Source organism: Pteropus vampyrus, unplaced genomic scaffold, assembly GCF_000151845.1.
Source record: "Pteropus vampyrus isolate Shadow unplaced genomic scaffold, Pvam_2.0 Scaffold107, whole genome shotgun sequence".
Taxonomy (NCBI): domain Eukaryota; kingdom Metazoa; phylum Chordata; class Mammalia; order Chiroptera; family Pteropodidae; genus Pteropus; species Pteropus vampyrus.
In genome coordinates this window covers 5462962-5483258 of record NW_011888888.1, presented here as the reverse complement: position 1 = coordinate 5483258, position 20297 = coordinate 5462962, and the positions used below count along the sequence as shown (strand labels likewise).

Genomic DNA, 20297 nt, shown 5'->3' with positions numbered 1-20297 from the left:
GCTTAGAATGTGTATTCATTTGCTATTCACCAGCTTAGGGTGAACAAACTAATTTCTTTTTTATGTTTAGCTAACAAAACTTTCTTTGATTTAATTGATATTTACTTACTGGGTACTACTTCTTCTATTCATCTCTTTCTACAATTGGCATTACTCTCATTTGGGGGGGAAATCTGCTAGGATTGTGTAAATAATTTTTACCCCAACCTCTTACTTGCACTCTATACTTCTAGAAAGAAATTATTTTTCTGAATTATCAAAAAGTTTCTTTCAATCTTCACTCATACTTTTTTTATGTAGAGCCAGCCTCAGAATCATCTTGGGAAATATTTATAATGAAAATTAGCCTAAAGAAAACATATGGAGGCAACATTTGTAAGCTTGCTACCTTATTCTCATTAAGATCACTCTGATTGGTAGTATAGATCTGTAACCTCATTTAAGAAACCAAATATATACACAGCTGAGATAAAAAGAAAAATTTACAGGAATATTGTAATTCATGTGACGTGCTTTACCTAATATTTTTCACATATAACTTACTCTCTGGCAGGCATAATCAAAAGTTTTTGAAATAGCTATTTAGATTTTTAGCAATTTCTAGTTCTTCCTGATTATATGTGCTTATAGCAGTCAGAATTTTGCATAATAAATGTGTAGCTCTTTATTATATTTTGAATAAAATTTTAAATTTAAATAATATATCTGTCCTTATAAACAACAATAACAATATATAAAAATAACATTATGCAATTTAAAATTACATTTTACATTTTAATTTTTTACTTAGAAACAAAGACTTGAAAGATTATGAAGCTTGGCTTGGAATCCATGATGTCCATGGAAGAGGAGATGAGAAACGCAGACAGGTTCTAAATGTTTCTCAGTTGGTGTATGGGCCTGAAGGATCAGATCTGGTATTACTGAAGCTTGCTAGGTTAGTTCCTGTAGAAGGTTTTGTATTTTTAACCTAGACTGGAATTGTTGAAGCTTTTTCTTCAGCTATGCAGCTATTCTTTCTCTCTCTTGTAGATTTATTATAAAAGCATATGCCACATTGTATATGTGTTTATATATGTATATATCTCCGTGTGCATATACACACATGGAAGCATTTTCAAAAATTTCAAAAATGAATAAATGAAGTTGGACCAACAGTCTGATCAGCCTGCTCTAAAACCAAAGCTTCCTGAACAGTTAATTATTTAATAACTTTAACAGGTAAAATAATGATTTTAAAAAATAGCAAGAACTTTATTTTTAAATATTAGCAAATAACTTATTTCTCTACCACCCACAGATTTCTACATTATATATTAGACATTTCCTTTTCTTCATTTTTAAGAAACATGACTGTTTATTCTCTCTAAATATCATATTAAATATTAACACTACATTTTAATATATTAATTTTGTGTTGAAGGCAATCAAGAGTACTACCATTATATTTTCTCTTTTCAGACCTGCTGTCCTGGATGATTTTGTTAGTACAATTGATTTACCTAATTATGGGTGCACAATTCCTGAAAAAACCACTTGCAGTGTTTATGGCTGGGGCTACACTGGATGTAAGCTATTTTTAAAAGGATGAGGCAATATCATATTTATTTTATAAAACAAATTTGCATCTGTTTCCTATTTTTCTCACCTTATGCTTTGCTTGTTGACTGCATTTTTTTTTACACTATTCTAGTGATCAACTCTGATGGTCTATTACGAGTAGCACATCTCTATATTATGGGGAATGAGAAATGCAGCCAATATCATCAAGGGAAGGTGACTCTGAATGAGTCTGAAATATGTGCTGGAGCTGAAAATATTGTAACAGGACCATGCGAGGTAAAAAGGGAGTTTTTGGTTTGGTTTTAGTTTTTAATAAGGAGGATATAATGAATAACATAGTTTCTCATGTTTATTTTTTGTCAATTTTTTCTCAAATAAAAATTATTGTACATCAACATGTTCTAAGAGAGAGGAATTGGGGAAGATAACCCTGTATTATCCTTGTACATTTCTTTTAACTAAACAGTGACACAGTTCATGTTTCATTAGTAACAAACTATGATAACATTTGTTTCTATAAATAAATAAATAAAAGTAAACAAATAAATAAATAATAAACAAATTAATACAACCAGAGCTCTAAAGGAAAGCTGTCCTAATTAAAAGTATCCGAGTTTGATATAATAGCTTGCATTGTTCTACTGTTTTTCTAAATTTATATGATCTTCCCAAATTCTCCCTAAATAAATCACATTAATAATTTTATTAAGAAATACATGCCTAGTTTTAAATATTTAAATGTATTTTTGTTTAAGCCAGTGTCTATATGTGTTAACAAATTCTATTTTAAAAAACCAAAGGTCAAAGTCTATGACTATAAGAGCTTGGACACTGTCATTTGTTAGGCAACTGTTCTTTCAACTTGGCAGTGTTCCTATCCCCGTTTTACATAGACAAGCTGTTAAACTGTTATTTTAGATGTATTTTGAATTTAAGAGACACGCTCTTCAAGCTGGTGAGCTGTAGAATTGTAGAATATTATGTGTAGCAAAGCATAGGACGAGTTCAATAATAGAGACATGTAAGAAATGCCCTAAGGATGGAGCATAAATATGCATTGAAATGCTTGTGTTATTTATATTGCTCAGAGATTTATTCTTGAAAAGAAAATGTTTACTAAGGTAAAGATTTTTTTTCAGAACTTCTCAAAAATGATATCGTTAGAAACAGATATGTGTTTATAATCACTTTTAAATTTGGTGTTTCTCCGGTAAGTCAGTATCACTATGTTCATTATAACAAGTGAAAATCTGTAAGGAGAAAGACTTCTTTTCCTCCCTCCCTTCCTTCCATCTTTGCTTCCTTCCTTACCCTAGGAGCCCTATAAACATGAAGTTTTGAGCTAGACCTAATCTTCAAGATGATTTAGGAAGCTTATGCACTTATCCAACCCTACTGCAATTACTAAAAATGCATTGACAACTGCTCTTCAGGAATAGCCTGTAATTTGGTTTATCATCTATACATTCTTAGATTCTTAACTTTAATATTGTAGTATTTATCACTTTATCACATATTTGTTTTTTTATTCATGTGCACAAGACTTGACTTCAAATTGATTTCGCCACTTCTCAAAAATACATGTATCCTCTAGAATGTTTTTTTAACATCACGGATATTTAAAACAGAGTAATAAAATCACTAAAACCATTGAAATCTAAACACGTAAAAAAGAAATCTTCCAAATGTTTGTATAATAGCAATAACATCACAGTTAGTGCAAGTTTCCCAAAGTGAATTGCTGTGAAGAGATCATATTAGTAATCACTGGTGCTTCTTTATAAAAATCAAATTTATTAATTCATGTGGCATAGTTTATATGAAGTCTCTTAGAATAGCTATTTTTCTTTACTGTTTTATCTTCTGCTTTACCCTTGCCTTAATTTTCCCCATCATAGAATGTTGGTAGCTCTCTTCTTCTCACTTGTATTACAGAACTATATTTTGCGGTAGTTTAGTTTTATCTCATCACATCACTGCTGTGGGAAAATTAAGAGAGTCTCAAATACCTTTCTTTATACAAGGATGTCAAAAGCCAGTCATCACTATCTGAGGAGACTATATGGTGCACGAAAGTGATGCAGCACAGTTGTAATGATTATATACAATATGTATAATTCTATATGTATGTAAAAATATACATAAATCAATCAATCTATTCATCTTTTATCTACCTATCACATTTCTATATCTGATGATACAACAGGGTTGCCATACAGAAATTGCCAAAGAATCATAGGCTGATTTCCACAATGGGGGGTATAAAATATAAATATAACTATATTAACTATTAATACCAACAGTAAATGCAGAAACATTCCTTCTTTATATCTAAAAAAGCAATTTATAGATTGTAAATAATATTATTTTATTAATTACAAGTTTATTTCACTTGTTAAAATCATTTTAAGGACAGGATTGGAGGAAGGAAAAAAAGCTTTAGGCTGTTTAATCATTAAAACTATATTATTACAAGTGGCTTTTGCACTTGCATTTTTCTACATTGTCTAAATTTTCTATACTGAAGATATTTTGAACATCAGAAGAAAATCAAAATAAATATAAAATCTACCTGCTATTTAAGCTATTAGTAGTTATATGTTAGTATGCATTCAACAAAGGCAAAACCTACTTTAAAAGATGAGTGAATATTTTGGAAAATATGTTATTCTAAAATGAATACTATACATCATAGAACACTTTGAATTTTTATACTTATCTCAGTCTTACTTGACTAATTCAATAGAAAGATAACAAATGGCCTAGTACATCAATTTTATGTCTTCATATTTCAGTTGCGGTTATTATCTCTCGTTTTTTTATATATGTACCTTTGAGATACAAATCTATATAGAAAGTTTTAATTGATTATTAATTTTTATTTCTAAAATAATACTTTCTTGTTGTTATTGTTACATGTCCTCTTCCTAGGGAGACTATGGTGGCCCACTTGTTTGTGAACAGCATAAAATGAGAATGGTTCTTGGTGTCATTGTTCCTGGTCGTGGATGTGCCATTCCAAACCGTCCTGGTATTTTTGTCCGAGTAGCATATTATGCAAAATGGATACACAAAATTATATTAACATATAAGGTACCACAGTCATAGCTGATGTAACTGTGTCTGAAGCTTCCATCAATACAACTCTCTTTTACATGAAGATTCAGAGAACGTGGAATTAAAGTGTCACTTAAAACAATCCTAAGACAACTACTTGAGTGTCATGTTTGTTAAGATACTCATTAATATTTATGGATGTTTTCTGTTGTTTTGTTTGTCAGTGTTATTTTGTAAATGTTTAAGTGAATTAAGGTACATGCAAGTGTAGTAACATATCTCCTGAAGATACTTGAATGGATTAAAAAAATGCAAAGGTATAATTGCTGGATGATAAAAGATTTAATAGAAAAAGATCAATTAATCTCTCTACGCTGCTTTCCAAAGTGAGTTTCTTAATAATGAATAAACCATATGTTCAACATTATTTTAACCTCACAAAAGAAATTTATACCTTGTTTCCTTAAAATATAACTCGATATTAAATTATATTACCTTTCATATGCCATACATTATATTTTATTTGGTTCTCATTACTGTGTATCCTGTAATACTGGTACACATACTTTTTACAAAAACATGTACCCATATACACATGCCTGAGTACATATGTGCCTACACTAGAGTTCAAATCATGGTGTATCCAATATAACCCTTAAATATTCTGAAATTGTGTACTTATAGTTTTTCCTTAAGAAAAAAAAAATTTTTTTTAAAGAGCAGTAGAAATATTAAGGAAAGGTGCAACATAGAATTGACTAGCTCATCCTTCTTATATAATCTTCAGATTACCTCTTTTGGTTGGTCTTTAAGGTGTGTTCATGATCCATTAAGTTAAATAACACCTAATCTAGGTGGTTACATATATTTACCATCCTAGTTGTATTATGCGGTTTCTAATTTTTAAAGAGAAGAGGGTAATATGTGTATTAGCATTATTTCTTTCCTCCAAATTTAGGGTCACTTTTTTTTTACGCAAGATATTTTTCTATCTATTTTCCTAAAGTATTTTTTTAAATTCTTAGATAACTGTGTAATTGAATATTAAAAATGTTTTGGTCTCTAAATATATTTAAGTAAGTTAACTCTAAGACTTGTTGCTGTGATTGGCTTCTAGATCACCATCTTTAATTTTTTAAAATTATTTCACGGAATATTTTCACATCTCCAAAGATCTGCAAATAACTTTATCAAATTATGCATTAAAGTACATATTGAAGAAAAAGGTCAAAATACTTTTCTGAACCTAGAAGTCTTTTAACCTAATAAAACTTTACTCAAGTAAAGAAAAAATAGAAAATGAAAGAAAATGGCTTGTCTAAAATCTATTCAATTATATTTTTTAAAGTAGAGTTGAATCAGCTGAATGAGATACTTAATCAAGATATCTTCATTTTATCTTACTTTATTTTACCTAAATCTTTTCTAATGCCATGGGAAATATTCATTCAAAGTTTGTATTCTATGTGATAATAGCAAATTATATTTATTACTGTATTTGTCATAATTAGCTAAAAAGCACGTATTTGTTAAGAAATAAGATAACAAAGAGTAATAGGATAGCTTCTGAGTTTTTACAAAATCTTCCTGTACAAAGATCTTTAAAAATAATTATTTGAGTGATTTAAAACCAATATTCCCGTTAACTTGTTTTTCTTGAATGATTTTTGCTAAGGCGAGGATTGTATTAAAAGGTAAAAACAACATCCCTAATAAATGACCAGACATGGTGTACAAAGCAGTTTTCCCTCTGGGAAGTTTGTTATAGGCGGAGATGTGTGGATTTGACAATGAAAGCAAGATGAACAAGATTCATGTTATTTTAGGTGGTAGGACAGGGTATAATCATGTCTTTTTCTCTGGCAAAAGATACTATTTCCTGGGCATTCTTTTCTTAATAAACTACAAAAAATAAAAAATCTGGTTTATCCAAAAATCTATTTCATTTTGAATCATGGACAAAAGTATTTTTTCTAATTATAAGTTTTCATTGCTATTTTTGTTTTGGCTGTTTGAATATGGTTATATGTTGTTATGATTGTGGACATTTTCTTATGTCTACCAGGAATAGTGATGTAAAATTAAAATACTTGTCATAATGCCTCTGCAGTGCAGAAGAGATGATAATCCTTTTGTATACTTCTTTAATTTTATTGTAAAATATGTAATGACTTTTACCTATTTGCTGTGGGCAGGTCCTCGGTAAAATGGTCTATGTTGAATCAATCTCTATGTTAACAGGCTCTTGCTTGCTAAGTGTTTCACTATGGGAAATGAGAGACACTGGAAGGCAAGAAAAATAACAATAATGATACGTGATAGCAAAATTGTATTTCACTTATTCCTGTGAATATTTCTTGTTGGTACCAATGGTACTATACAAAGTGAATGTTATAGCCACAACATTCTCTTGAAAAAAAAAATAATGTCAAGAAGTGAGAAATTGCTGTCAGGCATTTTCTTGTTGTTTTGAAATATTTTTTTTAAAGAAATACTGGTTTTGCAATATAGAGATTATGAGGTAAAGAATTTTAATAAGCTCTCATTCTAAAAAATTTGATTTACTGAGGTCAAAAAATTGATTACTTTCAAACAGTTATATCCCATATTTATAGATGAACTCATTTGAAAAATAAAATTAATTTGAATAAAAAGACATAGTCTTTGTGTGAATAAATTAATTTTCACAATGAAGTTCAAAAATAAGTTATCTTTCAATGTTCAACTGACTTTTGAACTAAGAATTTACTACTAATAAAAATATTAAAATTCTTTAGGCCTTATAAATCTTGACAGTGTAATTTTAAGTAGGTTCATTTCCATTTGCACAGAAAATTTCTGTCTTCAGGAAATTAAAAATGGAATACTGTGGATATTATGACTATATGTGTTGTGCATAAATAGGAAATTGATAAGCTGCCTATTGAGTGGTACAGCGGGATGCTTACCCAAAAAGGGAACACTGTGGTTATGACTTGTATATAAAGTGTCTGTAGTTTATAAAGTTGTTATTTTTATAACCATGATTATATTATTATTATTAATAATAATAAAATATTTTACCAAAATGTCCCCCCTCTCTTATTATAATTTTATAAATGTATGCATTTGAATCGGCTATAGGGGTTAATACTGAAAACAACTATGATCTTATTGACAGAAATAACATGTGCTTTGTTGCAAAAAATGTCATATTACCTGTTTATAGAACTAAGAGAAAAATTATTATTTTATTCTAACATCTGTCCATGGCAATATCAATAGTCTTCAGTAAACCATCAAGCTCTATACACAATTTATCTCACTGTGAAATATAATTAATCATTCTTCATATTTGCTAGAATGGTACTATGATGTAATTTGCTAACATATACAAAATATTGTCATGAATGATCACCTAAATTTCTTTACCATATCACTATATATTGCAAAAGTAATTATGAATGAATTAATTAATCAATTTGGAGTATATCTTCAAAATATGCATTAAATTCAGAATAAAATATAAAAGAAATGGACTCATTTAATTCAAATTAGAAGCAAGATTGGAAGAACTAATTATCAATTGATCAAACCAAAAAGAGCTCGGTAATACCATTGATTATTTCAAGTTATGTTATACTACCTCTTCCCCCAAAGGGTTGCTCTTCTACTTTTTCTGCCATAGATACTTACCTCAAGAGATGATTAATGTATCTAATTCTAGAGCCTATGATAAAATATCTGATCTTCTTAATGATTATAGTCCAAGCAGAATATATGTACTTTTTAATTTCTGGTGTCAGTAAGAATATTTCAAAGATATATACTTTTGATTTCTCTAAATTTTGACTTTTTTCCTCTCTTCTAGAACTCCATTTTATTCTAAACCTATATTTTGCTATTTTAAGATGAATAGTCCAAGGAAATTTCTTTAAGAAATGGCCTCTGAGCAGAGTTCTCAATGAAGTGAGAGAGCAAGCAATGTAAACATCTGGGATCTGATAAGTAAAACTTGGACAATATTTTTGTTAGTTTCTGAATATAGTTTATTTATTTAGTCTTACAAATTGTAATGCTTTAATTAGTCACCATCTCTCAGTGTCCTGAATAGAATCATCTTAGTTTTCATTTCCTCAATATTTTAGTCCAGGAATTTTATTGTTGTTCTATTTTGTCGTTTTCCTACACAGGCACCATTCTTAATCTATACAATCCTGAGAGTGCTTTCTGTACCACTTCACAAAATTACAATCCTTCCATGTATCAAATTGAAAGTCTTACTCTATTCTTTTTGGAAGTCTTATTCTAGACAATGTATATTTTTCCTGTTCCCCTTACATTTACAAACAGCTCAATTGCATGTGTTGTTTATAGGAAAGCTGAAATTTAAAAGTAACTTTAAGGTAAAAATAATATTTATAGTAATTTGGACAAAGTTTATAGTACTACGAAGAATATGTTATTACCTAAAGCACATTTAAGCAAGACAGAAAATACAGGACAAAGAAAAATACTTTTACTTTTATTTTATATAATTCAAAAGAAGTGTGAGATTATAGATTATTTATAGGTAGATTTATGCTTTAAAAAAATAAACAACAACATCAAACAAACTAAACCTATCAATCTAACATGTTAACTAACTCCAGGATAACTTTAGACCCTCATCTCTCCCAACTAAATACTCCTGAACATTTATTGATTTAGTTTCATCATTTTGAACGTGACTTCACATTTGAACTTCATGCCTGCATTCAAACAGTCTCTGTGAACATTAGGTTTTTCTTTAACTCCTCAGAACCTTCAAATGTCATGTAATTTCCGTTGTGAATCCTTACTCAGCATCCTTATCTAGAAATCATCATTTCTTCGGCCTCCTGCTGTCTTTGCTGAAGCTTTCTTTTTACTTGTTATAATAGTCTGCCTTTGACTGCATGAGATGTGTTTTGTTTTATTCTGTTTTGCTTTGTATTTAATACACAATCTACCTCCACCCAGTTTGAGCTCCTTGGAGACATCAGCAACATCTTGTTATCAATATTTATATATCCTTTATTTTTCACAGTGCTTAACACTATACTTTATAATTTTATATATTTTATAATTATGAATTTTATAATTTACTTTATCTTTTATAATTTTTATATATTTTATATATTATATGTTATAATTTTTATATTTTATGTATCATAATTACTAATATTTTATAGTCCATCATCTTTTTTTTTTTTTAATGCCTACAGCATCTGGAATTTTTAGGTGGTCTCCCATCCAAGTACTAACCACACTCGATCCTGCTTAGCTTCCAAGATCAGACAAGATCGGGCACATTCAGGGTAGCATGGCCGTAGATCCATCATCTTTTTGAAGGTGTACCAGTATAACCTAGATTTGTAATTTTTGTAAAAATTGCACAACTCTCATTAATAGTTAAGAATTTAAGGGTTTTATATTTGAATATATTTTTCAAACACGCACAAATAGTATTTTGTATTTTCAAATAAAAATAGAAGGACTATTTTTAAGTGGTTTATTGTATTTCATACACTAGAGTATGCAGCTGGAAAAAAGAGAAATTAACTTTAAAGAGTTTATACATTTATATTTGTAAATGTGATTATTTAAAATAAAAATGGAAAACTAGATTTTAGTTTTCTGGTGGATACAAATATTTACTTTATACAAGCTAATACATTTTCGATTACGTTAGTGAACATTTTTCATCTGAGTTTCTTGCATGAAGTGTTGATGTCATAACATCGAGGGGGAAAATACCATATCAATTATTGCAAAAAATATTACGAGTCAACAATAGTACACTCATTACTAATGTGCAGATATGCCATCTGCTGTGCATTTAGAAGTTTCACAATATTGTTACTCAATTAGCAAAAAGTTTTCACTTGATGAGTTTTCTTAAGTCAAAGAAATCAACTTGGGTAACGTAAAGAAATGGAGAAAGGGCAGATAAATTTTTTTAAAAACATTTTTTAAAAGGTTACAAAGATATCATCTAGTTTTCAGACCTCTGATTTTTAGATGGTTAAAATCCAAATGCAATGATAGTTTAAAATATATTACTATACTCTAAAATAAAAACTTTATATCCTATAAAATAAAAATAATAATTTAGTAAGTGGAAAGTTGACACTATGGAATGATAAAAGCGATTAAGGATCTTAGAGAAGAGAAGGAGCAAGTATAATTTAATATCTTTCTTTGGTTGTTCTGAGTCATCATGAGAGGAAATTCTCAGATCCTTCTGATTAAGAATAAGAATTTGGGGGAAAATTTAAGTCAGGTAGTTTAGGTACCTGGTAGAACGTCATAATTCTGAAGCTACAGAATACATACATAAATAAGAAAACTCATAAAACTCTCTTACTATGGACACTTCTTAAAATAGGAAATAGTTCTTTAATGACTTAGGTAAGCTTTACCAAACTGGTCTCTTGTGGAACACCATTCTGTAGGATACTTAAAGCTGTGCTGAGAAAAGCAAAATGTTCAGGGCTTGAATACATTTTAAAGATGCTGAGATGCTTTATATAGGTCACTTTGCTACAGAATTGTCAAGGACCTTCTTGGATGTTCATGTGTATTTTGAAGCTCCATGAGGGAGCATGGTATGGCAAATTCTTCAAACTATACTACAGAACCCTCTTAAAATTATGGAGACAATATTTACGCCTTTAGCTTTAGAGTTCTAAATGCAGTCTAAGAAAATATAATTTACATATTTTCTGAATGTGAGGGAGTGTTAACTACATAGTTTGAGATTTGTATTGTCTTTTATAACCTACAATAATTTTTTTGTCTCTACGAAAACATCTCCCAGCAATCTTTTCTTTTGCCAAATTTTCCCAGGTTTTCTTTTTTACTTGGTTTTCTTTATACTTAATTTGAGTAACACTTAGACACTTAGGAGTTGAAGCATACTTTTCCTGACATATGTGTACCATCTGCTTGACCTCTCATATCATATCGTTAATATAAGAGCAAAATTATAACACCAAAATATGAAAGTGATACTATTTTGCCACCTAAAGCTGAAGAAAAGGGACAAAATAGCCTTATTTTTTTCCAATCTACTAGCTTCCACAATAGCCCCTTAACTGCTGAAATTTCCAGCTTTAGAAAGTTCGTGGGGAAACTAAGGGGGAAAAAGTAAAGCTTGTAAAAGAAAAAAAATATAAAGAAGAGGGAAAGGAAAAAAAACTCTGGAGGAAAGCTGTAAAAAGTTTTCAGGAGGTATTTACTTATCCCCAGAAGCAAAGTCAACAAAAAGATCTAAAACATTATTTTTTATTAGCCTCTTTCCTTCTTAGTCACAACCATTTGTATTTCTCTAATCCATTTATAAACACTAAATATAATAAGTCATCCTAAAATTAACAATCACAGAGTATGAATATAGATCATCTACATTCACAATGTCCCATTTTTATTTTTTCAACTTTGCCATTCCTTTTTTACTTGCTTCCTTCCTCAATTAAATCTTACCTGTGACCCAAAGTGAGAGGAAGAAATAAAGTTTCCTCAGTATTAATGCTGCTCTCTAAATATAATAATGCCCTTGTTTTGGCATCTTTCCACAGCCAAACTCACAGGTGAACTTGGCTGGAACTTCAGCAAGGAAACTCAGTGAGAAAGAACTGAAACACCAAGTGGAGGTACAAAGGCAAAAAAGGTCAACTGTCCATTTGACATCGCTGTTTGGATGTACTCTCAGCATTCAAACTGAATGTATTCAAAACTAAATACTAATCCCCCATTCCCTCAGTCTTCTCAATAAAAGACATATCAATCTGGTTTGCTTGAACCACAATTCAAAAAATCACTTTTTACCTATTTTGTGTCTCCCTTTCCACATCCATAGAAACACCACATAATGTTTATCTTCTGAATATATGTTGTATCATTCACGTCTCCATCTCCAGTGGCTCCACATTCATTACTACAATAAAATAAAAATAATTTCTCCATATATATTCCAAACAATTTCTGTTTAATTTGTAGAGACACATTTAAAAATATAACTGTGTCATTTTCCTGCTTAAAACTCTTTGGTGATTTCCCATTGGCCTATCTATACCTGTATGAACTGTCCATGTCTGTTCAACTCATCTATCACCTCTTATCATTTTGCCCACTATATTCGAGCTACGTCAGACTCTTTCCATTCTGGGAATAAGCTAAATACTTTCCTTCCTCAAATCCTTTGCATCTGAAGTCATCCCCCACTCTCACCAGTTTTTGCCTGACTAATGACTATTTCATCATCCAGCTTAAATGTCACCAGTTATTTCCCCACCCACTCTCTTAACTCAGTCACACAACTCAAAGTATGATGTACCAGTTAATAAAATTATTTACATATATGTATACACACACACACACACACATATATACTTCCTCCTATTAGATTGTAGGCTCCATGAGAACGTGGGCTAGGTCTAAACTGTTCACAAATGTGAACAGTTAATCTTTATTATTGACAATAATCTTTATTATTGTAGTACTTAATCTTTATTATTGATTAAGTACTACATGATAAATATTTGTTAAAAAATATATCAGTAATTATCTTTTTGCAGGTGTTTTTCCCCTTCAATTCTAAAATACAATCAAGTTATAATCTCTAAATTTTGTTTACTATTAAAATAGTAACATGTCCTAATTCTTTTGGTGATGATGTTGAGGAGGTAGTTTCTACTGGCTTCTGTCATACCCTTTTGTTTTATATCAGTACATATTTATTGATCAATTACCATGATAGTGCTAGGTCTTGGAAATACAATAGTGAATAAATAAAACTTGGGCCCTACCCTCATTATAAATATAGACAAGTCTGGGAGACAAGCAGGAAACAAGGCTCCTGAAAGTGTTAACTGAGAAGTTCAAACAGCTTCTGGAACATATTGCAAGATTTTACTGAGCTTTTTTGGCTTTTTTCCTTAATCTTTCGATGTTCTTATAGTCTGAAATCCTGCCAATTTGAATATTATTTTTTCTATTTTATGAACGGTTCCATCATTGCATTACTAATTATTTAACTAAATTTAGAGTTACTTTTCTTTTATCTTCTGCTTTCTTTGTTCAATTTTTCCAAGTTCCTAATCTTTTAAATCCTTCCCCTTCTTCCTTATATTCCCAAGAATGTTACGACACTTTCAGTATATTCAGAAAGGTTTATGCATTTATTATCAAGGGAATAATGTAACTTCTCAAATTGTGAGAACACTAGCAATTTATAGAGATGAAATTATAAAGATTTCTTTTGCTAACTCAAGACTAATAAATGTTTTATCATCATAAGTTTCTAATTATATTTGAAAATGATTTAATAAAAAGTAGATAATGCTATTCAGTGCTATTTGCCATGCTCTGTTTTATCTCATTTAATCATCATTACAATGTTACGTAGGCAGATTCTATAACTACATCCATTTTAGAGAAAAGAAGTGTTCAAATAAGTTGTAATAAGAACACGTTTAGGAGCAGATTTTCAATATTAATTGTGTTTGACCCTTTAATTGTATCTTGTCTAATGAACATTTAATTTAATTATTTCCAGAAAAATAAGAAAAGAGGGGAAACTCATTAAAACAAGAGAATGTTGCCATAATCTGGGCAGGATATGAGCAAGAAGCTATTCAGAGGTCAAACTGCATTTCAAACAGGCCTTGCCCAAAGTTCTGAGGCATCAACTAAAGGAGCATGTTCTCCTTACGTTCAAATAGAAATGGTTAAAATATGAGTTGCTTGTAATGTTAATTATTATGGAGTTGAAGGTTAGTAGGTAAAGAACTAGTTTAAAGTTTTCTTTATCTTTGTTTGGGGAAGAAGATATAGCTATTGGCAAAGAAAAACAGCAGGCTTGTGAGATAGAAATAGTAAGAAGTGTAGGCAAACACAAGCAGTAAGAATTCAAAGGGGCTTCCAAGGGAAAATAAAAGCTCAGAATGTATTCTACAACAAAGAAAAGCAGTGGTAGTGCTTGTCCTTTATTGCAGATACCAGAGGATGTTTTATGAAAGAGGAAAATACCTTCAAAAGAAATTATAATCTCTTACATAAGGCCATTGCAGTCCTGGAAAATGAAAACTTGATTTATATATTTATTTTTTGCATTATATTACATGGAATCATAGACTTTGTCATCTGCAAAGATATGCTAACAATCTTCTCTTCAATTTACAGAGAAAAGAGAGAAAGAAAAAATGTAATGACTTGCTCAGAGTCACATAGCTAGAGGCAGAATCAGTCCTGGGAACAAAATCTACTTCTTTTTTAATTAAAAACCTTGGTTTTATTTTTTACTTATCTTTAAACTGAGATCATAAAGTACATAAAATTGAAATTTAGTCAAAACCTCAAAGGAACTGCAATATTTTAAAAGAATTTTAAAAGAATGATTAACAAAAACTTAAAATTCTGCCCAAGCAAAAGTGATGCCCAACCTACTTTACAGTTTAAAGGGCTATGGAGAAAGGCCCAGTAGAGAGGTCCAGTCACAGGTAGAGATCTAGCAAACTTCTCCATAAGATGCAATTTGGCTTCCTTCCCTTGCTCAGTTTGTGATCTGACCCCATCCTGGACTGGAAAGCAGTCTTCCCAGTCAGAAGGACAAGATGGGGTATTAATTTTGTTGGCAGAAATGTAACTGAAAAGCAGTATAAGCAAGGATACTTGCTAACCAGCAATAGCATAAAATGGAATAAGTGCAGGACTGTCCGTTCCAACTCTAGGGAAATAAGCCTGCAGGGCTAACCAGTTCAAAAATCTACAAGAGTTGCTGACCTAGAGAGGTGTTTTTATTTTTTAAAGCAGCTTTAAATGGTTGGCTTTGTTGGCAGATTGGCAGATTAGAATTGCTTTCATTTCCTCAGATGGGGCCTGGGGTGTTCTGTGGTTGAGCAACCTGTGAACAGATGAGTTATAAAGTCTAGCTCTATGTTTCCCGAATACGAAGTCACACGTTGAGATTAAAAGCTTATTAAATTGTGCCTATAGTTCCCAATACTTTGCACATGATTTATATATGTCTCAACCACCTTATTCATCAGTCTAAATCTTCATACTTTGTCCCTATGTACTTTAGAATATTATGACCATTCTCAGGATGTTCACATATCTAAACACATAACAGAAATAGACCTTAGTTCTAATATAAGGAGGAAGCAAGAGGACTAAAATTTAAATCAAGCTATATTCAGAGATTTCAATATGCTGATCAGTCCCACATGAGGAAACCTGTAGAACAAAGGAAGATTTCTACTGGGATTACTAACAAATCATTTACCCATACCTCGAAGAGAAAACAGAACAACAGGGCCTTTAAGTTGTGTCCTACACAAAATAAAATCATTCATTATCTATGGCTGAAACCATGGGGAACCTATGGATCGAGGCTGGGACTTGCCAGCAGGTCTTTCACAATGCATATTTTAACTTTCACACTGTATGCCCATACCAACAAAGAAAAATGAGTAAACAAAGTCTTTAAACTGTAATTCATAGAAACTAAGAATGATATATAAATTGAATTCCTGAACACTCAGGGTCCCTCTCAGTGTCTTTTCTCTGTGCCTCTGTCTTTTCTTGGTCCCTCTCTGTGTCTTTTTCTCAGTCCTTCTCATTGTCTCTATCTTTCTGTCCCTCTGAGTCTCTCTCAGGCTTTCTCACTCTCTGCCTTGAGAGCAGACCATGTTTTGTCTATAGAGTGTTATCCTTTCTTTAATAAACTTTCAACTCTAACTCTGGCAGGCACTTGAATTCTCTCCTGCGTTCAGTTGAGAACTCTCTCTCTCTCTCTCTCTCTCTCTCTCTCTCTCTCTCTCTCTCTCTCTCTCTCTCTCGGCGCAGGACCACTCGGGGAATTCGCCCTGTCCTTTATCATTTTAACAACTCTGTCTGGTATCTGCAATCTCTTTCCTTCATGTACTAGAATTGATGGAGAAAGAGGTAGGATTGGCAAATGTGGTTTCCTAATCATTTGAAGTTTTATCACTTCAGCATGTGGTCAATGATGTACAGTTGCATAAGCTTGACTTTTTGTGTCTAATAGAAAAGATTACCTGAAAAATATTATTTTTATTACTTTACCATAATATGGCATGAATTTCAGTCAATTAAATTTTTTGGACCCTTCTTAAAGTGCTATGCTTTCAGTTTAGTGTATGTGGAGTCGAGAATGCTCTCCTGAGGTTTACTGAGAAAGACAAATTCCTGTGCCTCTCTCTACCTAGATGTCCAATAGGTACTTCAAATAATATCTTCCCAGCCCAGAACATGTTGTTTCCCCCTAAACCTGATTTTCCTCTAAGATTTTCTGTTCCAGTTGTGACAGTACCATTTGCAAAACCACCAAAACTGGAGCCCTGTTTCATCCCATTCTTCTACCATGTCCCCATGGCTCAGATTACCAGGTCTGCTAATTATGCCCCCTGATTATGGACTGAAAATGACTATTCCTCTTCTTTTTTTACTTCTTTTTCCTTGGTTGATGCCCCTATTATTTCCCTTCACTGCTTCAGTATTCTAAAAAGCTAAATCCAAATTGGTTCTCTCTTAAGCTATCCTCTCTCATGCTGTTAGACTGATTCATTTAAAAGGAACATATGAAAAAGACAGCTGGGGCCCACAATCCTTCTATGGCTCTCCATCTGCCGGAATACAGAACCCAAGCTTCTTAGTGACCCCAGAGCTCCTTCCATCCCTCTTTTCTCCTTGTTAACTCTGCTTTAGGCAGTGATACCATGGTAGCTGCTTGAAAGAATGGTGATTTATTTTGTTTTATTATTTGTTTGTTTGTTAATTTTTATCTGTTCCTTTGTTTCTTGCCTCTCTAACTTTGTCATAGTGTTCTGTCTTCCTGAAGTTGTTCTGCCTACCATCTCCATTTATTGCTAAATTCTACTTAAGTTTTGAGCTTGACCCTAGGTGTAGCATTCTCTTGGTCTTTATCCCAACCAGCTGGTCCCACTTTCTTGTTTAGTTCCTGCCAGCCCCGTTGTCTGGGAGGAAAACACTGCTCTAGATTTGTTCCATCTGTTTTTAGATGGATATCCTTAAAGAACCTACTTTCCCTGCGGCAACAGGATCTCAGCTCTGCAGTTATTAACTGGGCCTAGCCCTTAGAACTTGAATAACTGTCACATGTAAAACCCCTGCGACATTGTTTTCACAGTTGATCTGTCTTCCTTGGAGCTTCAACATCCACATCAAGTGTCACCTAATGTGCTCACAATTGCAGGAGGAACAGGCATTTATCACTGAACCATATATCTGTTAATTTTTCTTTTCCTTCTGTAACATGGAATAGAAAACTGTACACATAAATCTCTTTTAAAAAATTATAACTTTGTGCTTGTTTTATTTTAATTTTAGATTTTTAGTTAACCAGCAATAGTTTGGGAGAATTTTTCTATATTTTTGTGGTTTCATTGTTGTGGTTTGCAAGGTTAAGTATTCTGATAGTAAGTCTTTCATTTATTAATATAAGAGATAATTCCATGGGTGTGGGTTTATCAGTTAAAATTAAGTTTGGCTACAATTGACAAAAATTCAAAATAATAATTTTATTTCTCTTTCATATAAAAACAGTCTGAGGTAAGAGTCCAAAATTGGCATGATAAATTCAAGAAATTATCAGGGACTCAGACTCCTTTTATTTTATTGCTGTATTATTCTCAACAGTCAGCTCCAATTTATGTCCAAAGAGATTGCTCAAGGTTCTCTCATCAAGTTTATGTTCTAGACAGCAAGAAAGAGGAAGGGAGGAAGAAAAGGCATCCTCCCTTTATGAACACTTCCCAGGAAGTCCTTGGCCATAACTTAGCCAAACTTAACTGAAGGGATAGCTAGGATATATGGTATCTCAGCTTCCATGTGCCTAGGTAATAATGGGGATTCCATTATCAACAAATAAGTGGAGAATGGATTTGGAAGGACACTAGGAAACTTTGTGATAGAAGATGATACACTAGATAATTATGAAAGAATTGGATTTTATACAGGAGAGAAAGTGGCTTAGTACTTTTTATGCATGTTCTAGCAACTATTTCAATTAATATTAAACATTTATTTTCTTGTGATAAAGAATGTAGCACATCAAATAATACCACTAAAAACTGATATTCCATAGGAGTTTTTTTAATATGGATTCTATGTACTTATGGAGAAAAAGTTTTATTTTACAACAGCCAATTTCTTAAGTTAAATGTATAACTAGTGTAATGCCTAGTTTTTTATGATTAAATAGGCATTTCATTTGGAAAATGTTTATGATTAGGTAATGTACTTCCAAATAACAATGTTACATACCCAAAACTTAAAGCATATTTATTAAAGATAATATAAAACAGCCAATATGGATTGACTACTTCCTATATGACAGGTATTATACTGAGAAATAAATATAGATTTTTAATTAAATCTTCACAATAAACGACATGTTATCATTTTACTTACAAATTAAGTGACAGCATCCCGTGTATGCTCTTTACCACTAATTTTTTCACCTTTATTTATCATATCGTGCACTTTATTTTTATTCTTTTATAATATCAGGATGAAATTATTGAAACATCTATTTTGACATAAATACTAGTGTTGTTGCTGTATTTTTATGTTCTGCCTTCCTAGTGTTTCATTTATTTTCTGCTTGTTGATATTTGTGAAAATATCTTACAGCAAGGCAACAAACCATTTATTCGAAAATAAATGAAGTAGACCCTGTGAAAGTAGATCCTGTTCCTAGTCACATTTGTTAATTAATTTAACCTACACATGTTTATTAAATAAATGCTATGTGTCAGGTACTTTTCTAAGCATTGAGAACACAACAGTGAATGATCCAGATGGTAAACAAGTAAACAAATTTTATATTTCAGAAATATAAAAACAATAGTTTTAGAAGTGAGAAATAAGAGAGTAGGGAGATAAATTGAAAGAGCCTCAGATAGTAGATCTATGCTCAGAGAAGACCTCTCTCTTCATGACAATCATGTTTGAGTAGAGACAGATAACACGTGGAGGAAAAATCCATCCTCTATGGGGAGGGGAGGGAGAATAAAGGACATGAAATGGTGAACAAGAGCAACAGGGAAGACTGTGTGTCTGGAGGAGAGTTTGGAGAGTAGTGAAATATGTAGTTTGGAGGTAGACAGGAGGCAGATCATATATGGAGAGTTTTGTAGGCCATAGTTAGGAATTTGCATTTATTCTAAAACTAGTCAGATCTTCTGCTTATTCAGCTTGATGGAAATACCTCAGTCTGGACCACTGCCAGTCATCACTGCAGAAAGGACTTAAAGCTACTGCCCATGGGTAGAGAGTGTATCACATGGCCAAGTCAGAGTCTGCGAAATACAGTGTAATCCTTCACCAGGGAGTAGGAGGGAACATTTGTGAATAATAACATAACCTACTATAGTAATTATCTGTTATTTTGAAGGTCCTCTGCTACCCTGCCCCCACCCCCGAATAAATTTCATATAGTCCAAATAACAAAATTTAAATCACCATTCAAAATACATTTTCCAAATTCTGGAAAAAAAAAAGTTTCAGGTATTTCACTGAAACAAACTGATTCATCATTTAAACAAGTCAAACTCTCTATTTACTGAAAGCCTTAGGAAAAGAATCATTGTATTATTGAGATAATTATTTCTGCAGCTCTTCACACATAG

At 31.6% G+C, this 20297-nt stretch overlaps 1 protein-coding gene and 1 pseudogene across 3 annotated transcripts in view; one reads left to right on the top strand and one right to left on the bottom strand.

Annotated features, from left to right (window-relative positions):
• HGF (hepatocyte growth factor) overlaps positions 1–4770 on the top strand; it is a 66588-nt gene extending 61818 nt beyond the window's left edge. For all 3 annotated transcript variants that reach the window (XM_011365229.1, XM_011365228.2, XM_011365227.2), the window contains exons 15-18: positions 791–937; positions 1462–1568; positions 1694–1839; positions 4495–4770. In XM_011365229.1, the coding sequence (XP_011363531.1) occupies positions 791–937; positions 1462–1568; positions 1694–1839; positions 4495–4671 (577 nt within the window). In that variant the 3' untranslated portion in view covers positions 4672–4770. The remainder of the gene's footprint in view (positions 1–790; positions 938–1461; positions 1569–1693; positions 1840–4494) is intronic.
• A 5066-nt stretch (positions 4771–9836) lies between these two features.
• LOC111743157 lies at positions 9837–9955 on the bottom strand (annotated as a pseudogene).
• Between the last annotated feature and the right edge of the window lie 10342 nt (positions 9956–20297).